We start from the raw sequence: 14,775 nt of genomic DNA on the forward strand, positions 1-14,775 counted from the left end.
CTTCACCCTATCCATCCATCTCATCCTCTATCCTCTCCTCAAGTCCATTTCATCCATCTCTGCCTTCCACACTTTTGCCAGACTTTCTTCATTCATTCTTTCTATATGTCAAAACCATCCCAGAATTTTTTTATCAATCCTGTCCACCAGTTCCCTTTCCATTCCATTCCTGCTCTCTGCCTCACCTCCTCATTTCTCACTCTATCTATCCCCATTAACGCAACCATACTTCTTGAACACATTTAAACTCCTCCTTTCTGCCTCTATTAAATTCAGCTTCTGCCCCATTTAGTGTTGGAGGAAAGGAGAATAGAATCTTTTAATTAAATTAAATATTCAGTACTAGGAAAATCCATATTGTCTAGCTGATAATATATTCCTTATAAAATGAATTCAAACTTAGCCAAATTTCTAGTTTCTTATAAAACACTAACATTTTATACTGTATTCCAATTGTAAAAATATAAATGTTTTAATTGAGGAAAATATAGGAGCATTAACCATCAACATAAATCAGTAAAAGAAAGTGACGTACAACCCACCTGACATTCACAATACGCTATAAGACAATCTAGTGCCAAGCGTGAAATAAGGTCTGGGTCTATGACACCTTCCAGCAACATTTTCGCGGGCTGATTGTGCGCCGATGGTCCAGCTGCAGAGTCGAGAGGAATGGGGACGTACCCCATCAAGGCTAACACCGACTCTGCCCCAACAAGCTGATTAGCCACTTGGTGCACCCAGAAGCCACTGTACAGCTGTAGAAGACAACAAATTTGTGAAATGATATCAGTCAATCAGTCCATGGCCCCAGGTCCCTCTTGTGGGGGACCCGCAGCTCATGTAACCAACAACAACCACTGGGTGAGCCCATATGTTACTCAGGAAAGAAATATTGGGATAATTTTTGTTTTCCTAACACCAAAGCTCAGCAACAAGCATACCCAAATTGGATAATGAGGTTAGGTTAGGTTAGCCTAAGTTCTGAAAAATTAAGGAACCTGTAAAAGAAAAAAGTGGTCTTGAGACAATAAAAATGACCCAAATATTGTGTTGTTGTCTGGGGATTGTGAGTATGGAGCAATGAAAGATGAGATGTTCCATGTCTTTTGTGTGGTGATGTCTGAGGTTTCATGTGTTTCAAAGAACAGGGAAGACTCGGGTTGCATATAGGGCAGTTTGATCCTATGGTAGGCCTATTTTGTGTTGATAATATCATGAGGTGCATACATGTATATGTATGTACTGTCAGGAGGTGCCAAGATAAGAGGGAGGGAAGAGGGTGGAGGGGGTGGAGTGTGATAGGGATGGATTGGGTGGGAATGGTTTTTATGCCTTTGTTTTTTGGCTACCTCCCTTGTATGGAAAAAAAAAAAACTTTGGTATATGTATGTATGTACTATCAGGTTGTTTGATATGCATTGATTTAAGAGTATTGAGATGGTTTGGACACATGGAAAGAATGAGCAAAGAAAGATTAGTAAAAGAGATGTGGAAGGCAGAGGTGGAGGGAGTGAAAATGAGGAGGCAACCAAGGATGAAATGGATGGATGGGGTAAAAGGGGCATTGGGAAAGAAGGGAATGTCTGTTAAGGAAGGAAGGGAGAAGACAGATGATAGGGGTGAATGCAGAACTGTTGTGTATGGATGATGATGTGATGCATGGAAGGGAGTGGGTGGGAGAGGGAGTATGAAAGATATTTTGATGCAGCCCAAAGAGATTTCTCCCTGAGGCATGAGGGGATGGGTGGTGGGGTGAGTCACCAATTATATGAAACAACCTTGCTGTGGATCTGCATTGTCTTGCTACACTGCTTCTGACCCAGAGCAGTGGGGGAGATGCAGGGATGACCCATCATCCAGGAGGAGCCAAGAAAAGAGGGAGGGAAGGGTGGTGAATGGGAGTGGAGTATGTGGGGATGAAATGGGTGGGAGTGGATTTATGTCTTTGACTTTGGCTACCTCCCTTGTAAGGGGGAAAAAGCCCTTGGTATATGTATGTACTATCTTTGGCTACCTCCCTTGTAAGGGGGAAAAAGCCTTTGGTATGTATGTATATGTATGTACTATCTTAGTGGTAGATGGTGTCTTGAATGTAAACACAAAATGTTATGAAGTACAAATATCTAATTCACCCTATAAACCAGAACTAATCTCTTTTGCCCTTTCAGGAGAAAAAGAGAAAGGAAAAGAGAGGAAAAGAAATGTCAGGTAATAAACTTCACATGGAAAAGAGAGGAAAATAAATGTCAGGTAATAAACTTCACATGGAAAAGAGAAGAAATGTCAGGTAATAAACTTCACATGGAAAAGAGAGGAAAATAAATGTCAGATAATAAACTTCACATGGAAAAGAGAGGAAAAGAAATGCCAGTTAATAAACTTCACATTAATTCTGGTGTTTACTCTTCCAGCAATAAGGATCCCTGACTCCAGATCTTCACACATTTATATATCAGGGCTGGGTGCATTACCACCTGACAGGTAGTGCATTACCGAAAAATCTGGGGTGTATTTCCGTCAATACATTACCTATTTTAATTTCCTTAGTGGGTTCCATGTTACTGTGTATATGTATATACACATATGCAGATTTTTCGGTAATGCACTACCTATCCAGCGGTAACATACACACACAGTGCAATCACCGATAGCATGATATAAACACAAATTTTCAAAGAAATGACTGCACTGCAATGTAACACTAACCTTGATTTGTGTGTACTCTGTGCGCCAAGGGTGTGCGAGGAGATTGGCAGCGTACTGGGCCAGCGCATCAAAGGCACAGGCTGCCTGATATGCATTGAATCCACTTACACTATTGACACTTCTTTCTAGTACTTCACATACTTGGTGAAACATAAATTTGTGAGAATGTGGCGTAATTGCTAAATATTCCATAATGACTCCTGAAAAAATACAATGAGTTAATATTTTTCTAAATGAAAAAAAAGAAAAAATCAAGATAATAACAGATATGAAATGACATAAAAAACTAAAATATGTAAGATAATTTCTTATTCCTCACTTTCCAGTTTTTCCCTCTGTTCTAATTTCTGCGGCGAGTCGTCAGTCTCCAGGTATCCTAAGTGGAGTGTGTGCATTTCTTCCAGCAGCTCCTCATCCACTGACAGAACCACTGGCCCTTGATTTGAGCCCATACGTGGTGGCACATTTCCATGGGTGGGACCACTTGCGCCAACACCCTGCGCTGGCCCCACAGGAAGGGCTGGGGGTCCGTATCCAATGCCCGCGGGGTTGGGGTGACTCGGATGAGGATGACTTGGATGGGGATGGGGGTGGGCATGAGCATGGCTATGCGCCATTGGGGGATTATGGTAAGGGTTGACGTAGACAGACGTCGGAGGCTGGAAGAGTGGCGACGGTTGGGACAACATTGGGGTCGGATGAGAGAGCAGGGCTGAATTGCCTCCTGATATCATAGAAAGGTTAGATGGAACTATGGAAGAAGATGGAGGTGGATTAGGGTGATGTGGAGGGTGTGGGGTGGGTGGGAAAGAGTGAAGGGGGTATGTGTGCCCCATCGGTGGAGGGAGAATTGGGGGCTGGAAAAGTGAGGAGTGTACCGTGGGGGGGTGAGGACTCCCCACGTGGGGTGGCATTGTCATGTGGTACATCGTCATGTGGTCATCATCAACGTGTCTGCCGAGGAAGAACAGATGTTGGAATACGTGAAAAAATTATTGTCCATGTCTTTAGCATGCAATACTACTCATTATCAGTATCTTAACTATGAATATATTATAATAATTCCATCTAACATGGTGTCTCAAGGAAGAAGTGTAAAATCTTTTAATAACATATAAGGTAATTATTCTCTTAATTCTTATTATTGGTACAACCAAATTTAAAAATATTACTGAAAAATAAAATAAAATAAAATGCAAGGTTTGTTTACATGTGAAATCACAGTACCATGATCAGCAAGTGAAATAATAAAATGCAGAACATGTATACTGTACTTTCAAAACTACTGCCAATGATATATCTACTCCTTATAAGTTTTGGTGAACTGCAGACATGGAAAATATTCTATTCCAAATACCATGTTGTTAATCTTTAATGACAGAATTTAATGGTTTTATAAAAAAACTAGCTCCAACAGTATAAGTAATGAAGAAATTATATGTTTATCTGTAGCTAGATGTGGCCTTCACCATGTTTAGATTAATAATAAAAATGTCTGTATTACTGTGCAATATGACAAGAATATCCACATCATAACAAATTAGCATAATATTACAAATGAATTCATCATAAGAATGTAAATAAAATCATAAACTAAGAGTTAATTTACTATTGATAGATTTACACTCATTATTGTTTTTCTTATTATCATAAGGCTTATCATTCCTACTTAAAGCTGAACAAGCTTCATGCACTCAACACCAAAGCTAGAAAAAATAACTAAATAAATGAATAGATAAATAAATACATAAATAAATCAAATAAGTCCTTAAGCTTTCCTATACATCTCTCCATAGTAACACCGGACTGATATTTGTACTACAGTAACCTGGGTCTCTTCCTGTTATCATCTAGTACTGGGAATCTCCTACATACAAAACCCAATATACAAAGATTCGAAGGTGCGAAAAAGAAAAAATGAGGACAAATTTCACTATTTAAAAGCCATATGCTTTGATGGTATAAAAAGAAGTATGAAAAAATGAAAGTACTATAAAGAACCAATTTTACTGTTTGAGTAACCACAGCACCAGTCTCGCTTCAATGTACGAAAGTGTTTAAAGGTACATATCCCTTTTGTATATAGGGGACTTCCTGTACTACTACTACTACTACTACCACTACTTTTTGTAGTATTAGAGGAAGAACAGCATAGTGGTTCCATTCAAGATTTTAAGACTGTTGTTAGGCCAATTCAGTGCTTTAATGCAGGATAACCTGAGTGCAGATATGTTAATGCAACTCCTGCTTGTCTTAAATGTGTTTTTCCATCTGGCTTGATATCCATGGGACTTGGGTAAGGTAATATAACATAAACAAACCAAAAGAAAAGTACTTGCGTGTATACCAAAAACCCCCTTTATAACATGTTTGGCTTAGAAAAGAAATAAAAAGTCTAAATAAATTTGAGATACAGAGTTCCATAATACAATATTTCTTTTATGTGGGATCTGAAGGAGGATTGAAGAATCACTGAAGGCTGTCACAGGGCAATGAGTTCCCGGAACTAAGAAATTCAAGGTAACGGCAAGTGTAGGTGGGTGGATGGCAAGTTGATTCTTAATGACCACAACATCCAAGATCAGTAGAAATACCACCCACATTTACAGTAACCCAAGTCATTATCTTTGCCTTTCTTGTTCAAACTATTCGAATACCAAAAGGTTTTTTTCTCCTTACACAGGAGCAGATGGGGGAATGGGAAGTGGTTTTGTGTGGATGATATTTTGATCCAGCCCAAAGGGATTTCTCCCCGTCTTCTCATTTCCACATGAGGGAACATGGAGGGGGGCAGTCACTATGTGTAAGTGAAGCAGTCTTGCTATGGATGTGCTGTGTCTTGCTGCATTGCTTCTAACCCAGACAAGTGGGCAGGAGACAGGGATGATCTTTCATCCACGAGGAGCTAAGATGAGAGGGAAACAAGGGTGGTGGAATGGGTGGGAGTGGGTGCATGCCTTTGACTTGGCTACCTCTCTTATCAGGGGGAAAAAGCCCTCAGTATATAGATACAGACAGACAAAGGAAGTGGCCAAGTCAGAGCATGCACCCAGCCAAAATGTCATTCATTGTCCCTCTTAGCTATTTGTGGACGAAGGGTCATCTGTCCCTTACCACACTACTCAGGTGAGAGGCAATGCAGCAAAACAGAGCATCTCCACAACAAGGTACAACAGCCAAAGCTGCTTTGCTCCACTGCTTCACTACATGGCAACCCTCTCCCTCACCTCATCCACTAATAAAATTTACAGAATGACAAGAAGAAATACCTTCAGACTGCATCATTTCCTCATCCATCTACAACAACTCTCCATTCACTCTACACTATATTTAAACTGCATTGGTAAATTTAAATCACTAGAGGCATTCTAATTGGATTTAAACCCAGATCCACTGAATGTCAAGGAAGAGTGCAACCAATTCATGATTAGACTAAAATCCTAATTGTTATAAAAAGTCTGATATTTTTATCTCCATTGTAAAGAAGAAACACTGTGATCATTAAATTTTGCAAAACTGGAGAACCTACTGGATATGGAATCTTCAACCTATTGAGCTAAACCTAAACTACTTTAAGACACTAAACAACAAAACCAAGGTGACCACAAAATTCAACAAAAAATGCTAACGGTTTCACTACAAAAACTTGTCCCGTTGAGCAAATACTTGAGAGTACTAACTCCTGCATTTGGGTTTATCCCAAGATCAAAATAACCCAACTTCACCCAAGCAGCTGGTCACTCTCCACTAGCCTTGAATCCTGTGCCAACCACACCAACTAACTGAATCATGACTGCCTCTTTTTCTAAGCAAGTATTAAACACTGTTGGAAACATTCCAAATTCTAGAACATAATGACAAAATCTCTCCATATTGTTAAAAACAGACATTCCATCTTCAACTGTAATATTATAAAAAATAAATAACAAAAGTGTATGAGTATATCACAGACCTGCTCTCTGTTTCTAAAATACAACAATGCACATTCTTTCTTGAAATATTTGTTTTGCATCCGAGATAAAAATGAATTTTATATTTCTCTGAATTTAGTAAATATAATATCAGTATCAAGTGTAATGGCAGTCAATTACAACTAACACTACTTATCTCTAATCAAGAATAAGTTAAAGACCTCAAAGGCAGATATCCACAATGTCAACTTTTTTATGAAGACTAGCTTCTCTTTGAAAGGCTGGAAGTAGAGAGCTTACATCTTTTAAGATCCCATGTGTGGAATCGTGGGAGTGGAGGTAAATTATGGGGAAGCAAGTAAATTTCAGGGAGGAAAATGTCATGTGAAATAAGTATCTGAGGATGAACACATAGAGAAAACTGTACAAAGGGGCTATTGTGCACACGGCATTATACGAAGCTGAGTTGGAACTTACAAAGAGGCAGAAAGGAAGACACTAAATGTGTTTGTAATCAAGTGTTTAAGAAGCACATAAGCACCACAGAAAAAACTCCCTCAACATCTAATAAGATCTACATTGGCACGGTTGTGCCCTGGACATTATCCAGCATTGAAATAGGTCTAACATAGAACAAGTCTAGCCCCAGATGAAACCACCACACAGAGCACAAAGAACACATTCTACAATGCCCCACACTAACAATCACTACACAACAACAATATATCATCCCTGAGTGACTTGTGGGCATGCGCAGAGATTGTTGTCGGTTACCTGAAGGCCATGGGTCATCTGCAAGAGTGACCTGGGGCAACGGATTGAGTGATTGATTCTTTTAATATGGTGAGGGTTATGAGGATGAACAAAGTGAGAAATGAAGTGGTGAAGAAGGGAGTAGGAGTGAATAGTGAACTAGCAGACTGGGTTGATCAAAGAATAGCAAGATGGTTTAAGCATATGGAAAGAATAGGTGAAAAAAGACTAGCAAAAATAATGTACAAGGCGGAGGTGGATGGAATAATCCTGAAGGGATGACTGAGAATGAGGTGGGTAGATGAGGTGAAAGACATATCTGATGAAAGAGGAATGTCTACAGAGTAGGGGAGAGGGAGGGCCGCAGATCGGCAAATGTAGAGTGGTTGTGAATGCATAAGAAACCGATGTTGTCCAAACACTTCTTCATATCTGTTCTGTAATTTTCAAGTGAAAGAGAGAGGGGGGTCACATAATGAAGCAACGGAAGTAGACCAGTTTTGGTTGTTGGACCCTGCTGTCAAGGTGCTACGTCTTGCTAAACTGCTTTTGACCCTTGCAGTTGGCTGGGGATAAGGATAAGCTACCATCCACAAGGAGCTGAGGTAGAAGGAACAATAATTGGATTTTGGATAGGGTGAAGGGTGGGTAGATACTTTGATTCAACTACATACATATACCAAGGCTTTTTCCCCCTTACAAGGGAGGTAGCCAAAAAGGACAAGGCATAAAATCATTCCCACCCATTCCATCCCTGAAATACACTCCACTCCCCTCCACCCTCCCTCTTATCTTAGCACCTCCTGGATGACGGGTCATCCCTGCACCTTGTCCACTGCCCTGGGTCAGAAGCAGTGTTGCAAGACACAGCACATCCACAGCAAGGCTGCTTCGATAAATCGGCAACCCCCCTCTCTGTCCCCCCCATGCATAAAAGGAGAAGACGGGGAGAAATCCCCTCAGCCTGTGTCAAATTTTGCTCACCCATTCCACCTCATGCATCACATCATCCATAGACGGCCCTTCTCCATTCACCCATCTTCTGTCCTCTCCCGTCCTTCCTCAACAGACATTCCCCTCTTCCCCAAAGCCCCCTTCACCCCATCCATCCACCTCATCCTAGGATGTCCCTTCATGTTCACTCCCTCCACATCTGCCTTCCATACCTCTTTTACTAATCTTTCTTCACTCATTCTTTCCATGTGTCCAAACCATCCTAATACTCTTTCATCAACCCTATCTCCCAACTCCCTTTCCACCCCTGTTCTCCTCATCACCTCCTCATTTCTCACACTATCTAGCCTAGTGACCCCCATCATACTTCTCAGACACCTCATCTCAAACACATTCAAACTCCTTCTCTCTTCCTCTCTTATGTTCCATGTTTCTGCCCCATACAGTGCTGTTGGCACAATCACTCCTTCATACAGTCTTCTCTTAGCATCCATTCCCAAATGTCTATTCCTCATTACACTTTTTAATCCACCAAGGCAATTACTTCTCTCAATCTACATTCTACCTCCACCTCCACTCCACCTTTTCCTGCCACATTTGCACCCAAGTATCTAAAACTATCCACTTCCTCCAGTCACTCTCCCTTAACCCCTTCGATACGATGACGCCTACATAGGCATCATGAGGAGCAAGTGGGCACGTGAGGATGCCGATGTCGGCATCTTGATTATACAGTATATATTGTAGTTGTACCTGCATAGCCCCCATACTCTGTAAACTGGCTTCATCATATTGTCTATGGTTATCAAAATTCATGGGTGAAAGAGAACGAGCAATACAGCAGTAATTCTATTTTTTATAATGCGAGTATTATGACGCAACATCGCACGTCTGGCAGCTAATGCTGCCTGCGAGATTTTGGCCTGTAGTGAAGGGGTTAATGCTCACTTCCAGTCTGCTGCCACTTACACCCCTTGTACATCTCATCACCTTACTTTTACCCACATTTATCTTCAGCTTTCTTCTATCACACTCTCCCAACCCCTGTCACCAACTTCCCCAATCCCTCCTCTGACCCTGCCACAAGCGCACTGTCATTCGCAAACAACAGCTGGCTCACCTCCCACTTTTCTCCATTTTCTTTAACCATCTCCAATCCCTGACCCACCACCCTTGCATTTACCTCTCTCACCACGCCATCCATGTACAAGTTGAACAGCCAGGGCGACATAACACATCCCTGACGAAGCCCCACCTTTACCTCGAACCACTCACTCTCTCCATTTCTAATCCCAACACATGCTCTACTACTTTCGTAAAAACTCTTGACAGCTCCTAGAAGTTTTCCTCCTATCCCGTATATACGCAAAACCTCCCACAGTGCCCTCCTGTCTACCCTGTCATAAGCCTTTTCCAGATCCATAAAAGCCCAAAAAAATCCTTCCCCTTTCCTATAGCTTTCTCACATATCTGTCTCACCACAAATACCCCTTTATAAAGGGAAAAAGGCCTTTTGGTATATACATACATGTCTGTTCTCTCTCTTGGGGTAAGTTTGGTTGGGAATAAAGGAAATTTTGGGCACTTAAAATGAGTCTGTATGTTTCAAAATTGAAGTATTCTTGAACTCGAGGAAACACTTATTTGAGGATGATACTTCTTTTAGTACCATGATTTTTAGGCTCTACTACTTATGCCATATGACATAATAGCCTCTCAAGCAATCTTATGTAGTACTGCTTCATAGTTGAGAATAGAAAATAGCTTTCACTTTGTGTTGACTGGTTAATTTCAGCCAGAATTGAAGGCAATAATATTGCCACCACTTTGTGTTAATATAGCACAATGGCCAAGTCAGACCAGTATCTCTGTTGGTAAGCAATGCATAATTTTGGAAATTCCAGCAAAAATTTGTAAAACGTATCCGAACCTGAGCAACAAAATACTGTCTGGCTTTTCTTTCCTACCAAGAGCATGAACAAAACTTGCTGGTGTATGAAATGCATCTCAACATAAGATGAACTCCATTTTATAAAGATATTAGGAAAAAATATATACATATGTATTTTGAGGGGAAAAAAATATAAACTTGTTGAGTTATTGAAGATAAATAAATAATTTGGTACTGGTGCATCATAAAAATAAAAAGACTGGGCATCATTAGTAAACACCTGGAGATGATCAGATAACTTAATCTAATCTGGTCTGCTGACAACAATTAATTTCATGGTTGTGATTCTCTAGGAGCACATAATTAACTGGGTAGTTTAATCAGTAACACAAAATAATGGAAACTGTTGTTGCAGTCCCTTTATCACCAATTCATTGAGTGCCCAACATTTCATTCAGTAACACTGCCATAATTTTTTCTTTTATTATCATTTTCACTTTTCCTGTGACTATTATTAGCAAGTTTTTGTTCTCAGTGGACTATCGTTCAACACAGATAACCTAAGACTCCATAACAGTACATTTATACACTAAAAGCAGTTTGGTATTCTGTGTCCAACCAATCATTCATTTATATGGCTACAATGAACGAGTTTTTTCTTGTCTTAAGCACCAAAAAATATGGTACATGCAGTACTTTATCAAAATAAACTTGTCTAATTTCAATTTAGCTCTCTTCTAATTGAATAAACATATAAATCATGTAATAATAATAATTCATTGCCTGAAGTTTCAGACTGAAAATCTACAATCTCATAATGACTATCAACTGTCTTTGATTACTCCAATAGATCTCTATGAGAGGAAACACTAGAGTGTAGACTATGTTCTATAAATGTCAACCTGTTTCTGTCATCTGCTCATGGTAGTAGTAAAAGAACTGTCAACAGCTGTCAGTTCTCATTATGTGAAAAAGTGGAGGAATATATGGTTGAAGTTTATATTGAGTAGAAGGAGAATTACTAATGAGATGAACAACAGCATGGATCCTATTTTTCAAATGTTTCAGCAATCAATGTTGCCATCTTCAGTAAATGTACAATAAAATAAAATAAAATAAAAGAATGCACAACAGCAATTCATACTGCACTGGTAATACCAATACACACAAAAGGAATTTCAATTGTCGCATAAACTTGAGAGATGATAAAATGGATAGATTAGAACAAAACACAGATAAATCAAGAGATTATCAAAGTATGTAAAGGGGAACACTAGATAAAGAATTATATTATTACATGGTGGATAGCGTTTTCATATACTGATTCTAAAGTACATATGTCAGCTGCAGGACTGCTATCTAAAATTTTAAAAATATTGTTCATCGCCTCGTTGGTAATTCTCCTTCAATTAACGATCTGGTTCCTTACAAACATGACTGTTTCTGATCTATTATAGACAGATCTTGGGTATGATCCGGAGATTGTCCGTCACTCGGAGATGCACCTCCAAATGGAGGTGAGTTTGTTGATGGGTTATGATGACAGACAGCACGGAGATGATTTCCTTCAACATCCATCTCACAGTCCCACAACTCGCAGGCACCCAAAATTGATCCCGCCCCTCCCCAAGAAGGATATGTACTTGTAAGAGAATAAAATTTAATGATTTAGCACTAAATATCCCTAGCCACATCCACGCTAAATATTTTTGAAAGACAGTGTCCATTTAGCCATTTGATATACAAAGTAGCTGTGGGTCACATGAAGAGTTGTCAACCCAAAATGCCCACATGAAGAATCATCACCCCACGAGATCCCACCTGAAGAATTGTCACCCCAATACATCGAATATCAACAGTGGAATAAAGATTACGTTAGGTTAGGTTAGGTTGAATGAGGGTTATGCTTATTGTTATCAACTTATACAACCAAAGAATTGTAAACCCAGGATGGCCCACATGAAAAATTGTCACCCTAGGGTAGCCCACATGAAGAATTGTCACCCTATCGAAGTATGGGGTGACGGTTCTTCATGTGATCCGTAACTGTTCTGTTTACACTCTTTCAACGGCCTTCTCAAGAGCAGACAGATTAGACTCCATATCAGAGGTCAAAGTTGCACTAAAATGTTTAAAAAAGAATAAAAATAAAATGTTTACAGTTTGTCCATAACTACATACCTTAAGTTTGGGTGTCATTTAATCACACACCTTATTTTGGGAACATACTGGGATGAAATACGAGGTTTTAAAGTTTTAATCACAACTGCTTCATTTACCAGAAAACAGCAAAATATACTCATAAATATCACCATCACAAATGCAATTATTGGCAGAAAATCCAAACAGACAATATATATTGCATATTCGTTTAGTATGCTAATAGCACTTTTTTAGAGGTAAAAATTTCAATTTCCCAAACTGAAAAAAGCAATACCTAACCTAACCACATTTAGCAATTGATATATTGTCCCAATTCTTTCTTTTCAACGATCTGCTGCTTCCAGTAAGCCACAAACAGCTACTGATTCAGCTTAGTAACACAGTTACTTTGGTTTGGTTACTGATAAAACATGTTATTATATCTGTTCCTCAACGATTCTCTACTGTAACCCACCACAATGATAGTGATAGTGACATCATCTCAATCTACCATAAATTTTGTCATTTTCTTGTAACCTAATTGCAATTGTGTTAAACTTTATAGAAAGATCCCCAATATTTCATCCCAAGCTAAGAAATAATACCCAAAGTAAGATACACGATTATGGAACAATGATATTTTTTCTATGTACACTGGGGTCATTAGATGCAATCACGATTCATTCTTTTTTTTTTATTCTTAGTTAACTATTTGTTATGAGTGACTAATTATCAATCCATGATTATATTTCTAATAATGAAAAAAATCTATTATGAAAAATACTTTAAATGGAAGCATGAAAATAAAGATAAAACTGTTTCAATATGATGATTAAACACAATATGGATACCCCCAGCCAACTATAAATGTGCACATTATACTTGTCATTCACTTGAAATTTCAGCTCTTTTTAAAACTCTAAATTTCTTTGGAAAAAACTCATTATTCAATTTGTTTGTATACTGAGACATTCATACACAATAGCACCATTGTACCTCCGGAGAATTAACAGTAGATCAATCAAAAAAGTAAAGAAGTAATACATAATTTTTCATGTGAGTGATACCTTAATACAACAGCTTATGGTACGAAAAAATAAATAAATAAATAAAAATAATATGCATGTCAAACTGAAATGCTGGCAAAATAGTAAGAATAAATAAAAAAAAAATCAGTTCCAGTAACACGCAAATGCATTTTCCATTCTTTTTTCTTTTTTGCATTTGAAAGATCTATTCTTTCTACGGAATGGCTAGGTTAGGTTAGAACCTATTGGACAATCTAGGTTTCATCTTAAATATATATGCTTTTGTGTTTCTGGAACTTTACAATAAAAAAATCCAGGCTTCTGAGAAGCTATACAGGCACAACCCACCACATTCTCAGTAATCAGGAAACAAATGTCAAAATCCCGTACTTGAAAACATATATAGTACATTTCCTACTGCATAGTACCCCTTAATAGACAGTAAAATTTATATATCAAACCCTACCTGATCCTAAATTACTCCAACACATGCCAGTGGACCGATGACTGCTTAAACAGCTTAATTTTGTATGACTAATTCCTGACAAAATTGTATATGAGTCATACCTTTCACAACTCAGATATGCCCCAACTCACACAAACTTTGCTACTCTCAACACTACAATAAGACCACAAATCTACCATATTCTATTTTATATCACTCACCATTCCCACCCATACATGGGCACAAAGCAGCAATTGATGAATTTATCTAGAATTTGCTGCGTGACATAGTTTCCATTCAGAACCCAAAGTAGATTAGTTCATACCCAACACACCCCACCTACAAGCCCTCTGTATTGGTTACAGAACCTCAACTAGTTACAAAACGGGTGTTATGCACTTCAGACTAGTTATAAGGGTTTAATGAACTGTATATTAATCTTTAATGAGATGACTATGTAGGGTGTGAACGAAAGCAAAGGCCTTGAGTTAGGAATGGTTTTAGGGAAAGCCCGTGACTACCCTCCGCTTACTCATAACACACAACCCTTATCTGTTGGGGGAACCAACACACTTACCGTCTTCTGCCTTTTACTTGCTCAATTTTCTAGTACTTTCTATCCTTCAGTAATTGTCAGACATTCATTTGTTGACCGTTTACACCATTCTAAAAGTAGAAAATTAGGCTAGGCACAGTCCACCAATACCAAAACAACATGCCTTATACTTCCTGATAGCCTGAATACCAAAATACGATCGAATACTGGCCTACTCACTAGATTCAAATCTTATATAGTCGTATTAGATCTTATTATTGTTTGGATCCTTTATAGTACATATTTTCGTAGTTTTCTTTGAAAATCAGCATCCGAAGTCATAGAAAATGTGAATTACAGGTGCCAGGTGTCTAGTTCATTGAGTCAATTGTTCCTATACCCAACTA

General features: G+C 38.7%; 1 protein-coding gene across 5 annotated transcripts in view; it reads right to left on the reverse strand.

The window, feature by feature from the left end:
* The window catches only part of tamo (PUB and ZnF_RBZ domain-containing protein tamozhennic), a 46,935-nt gene extending 32,368 nt beyond the window's left edge, over positions 1–14,567 (reverse strand). For 2 of the 5 annotated variants that reach the window (XM_076213328.1, XM_076213324.1), the window contains exons 1-4: positions 6,390–6,412; positions 3,029–3,663; positions 2,710–2,909; positions 543–758 (exon numbers count right to left, since the gene is read on the reverse strand). In XM_076213328.1, coding sequence (XP_076069443.1) covers positions 543–758; positions 2,710–2,909; positions 3,029–3,663; positions 6,390–6,397 — 1,059 coding nt within the window. In that variant the 5' untranslated portion in view covers positions 6,398–6,412. Of the gene's footprint in view, positions 1–542; positions 759–2,709; positions 2,910–3,028; positions 3,664–6,389; positions 6,413–13,854; positions 13,923–14,054; positions 14,295–14,410 lie in introns of those variants that run through there. The other 3 variants (XM_076213325.1, XM_076213327.1, XM_076213326.1) reach the window with 3 other exon arrangements.
* Between the last annotated feature and the right edge of the window lie 208 nt (positions 14,568–14,775).

This window comes from Oratosquilla oratoria, chromosome 31 (assembly GCF_046742065.1).
Source record: "Oratosquilla oratoria isolate Oo_2021 chromosome 31, ASM4674206v1, whole genome shotgun sequence".
NCBI lineage: Eukaryota > Metazoa > Arthropoda > Malacostraca > Stomatopoda > Squillidae > Oratosquilla > Oratosquilla oratoria.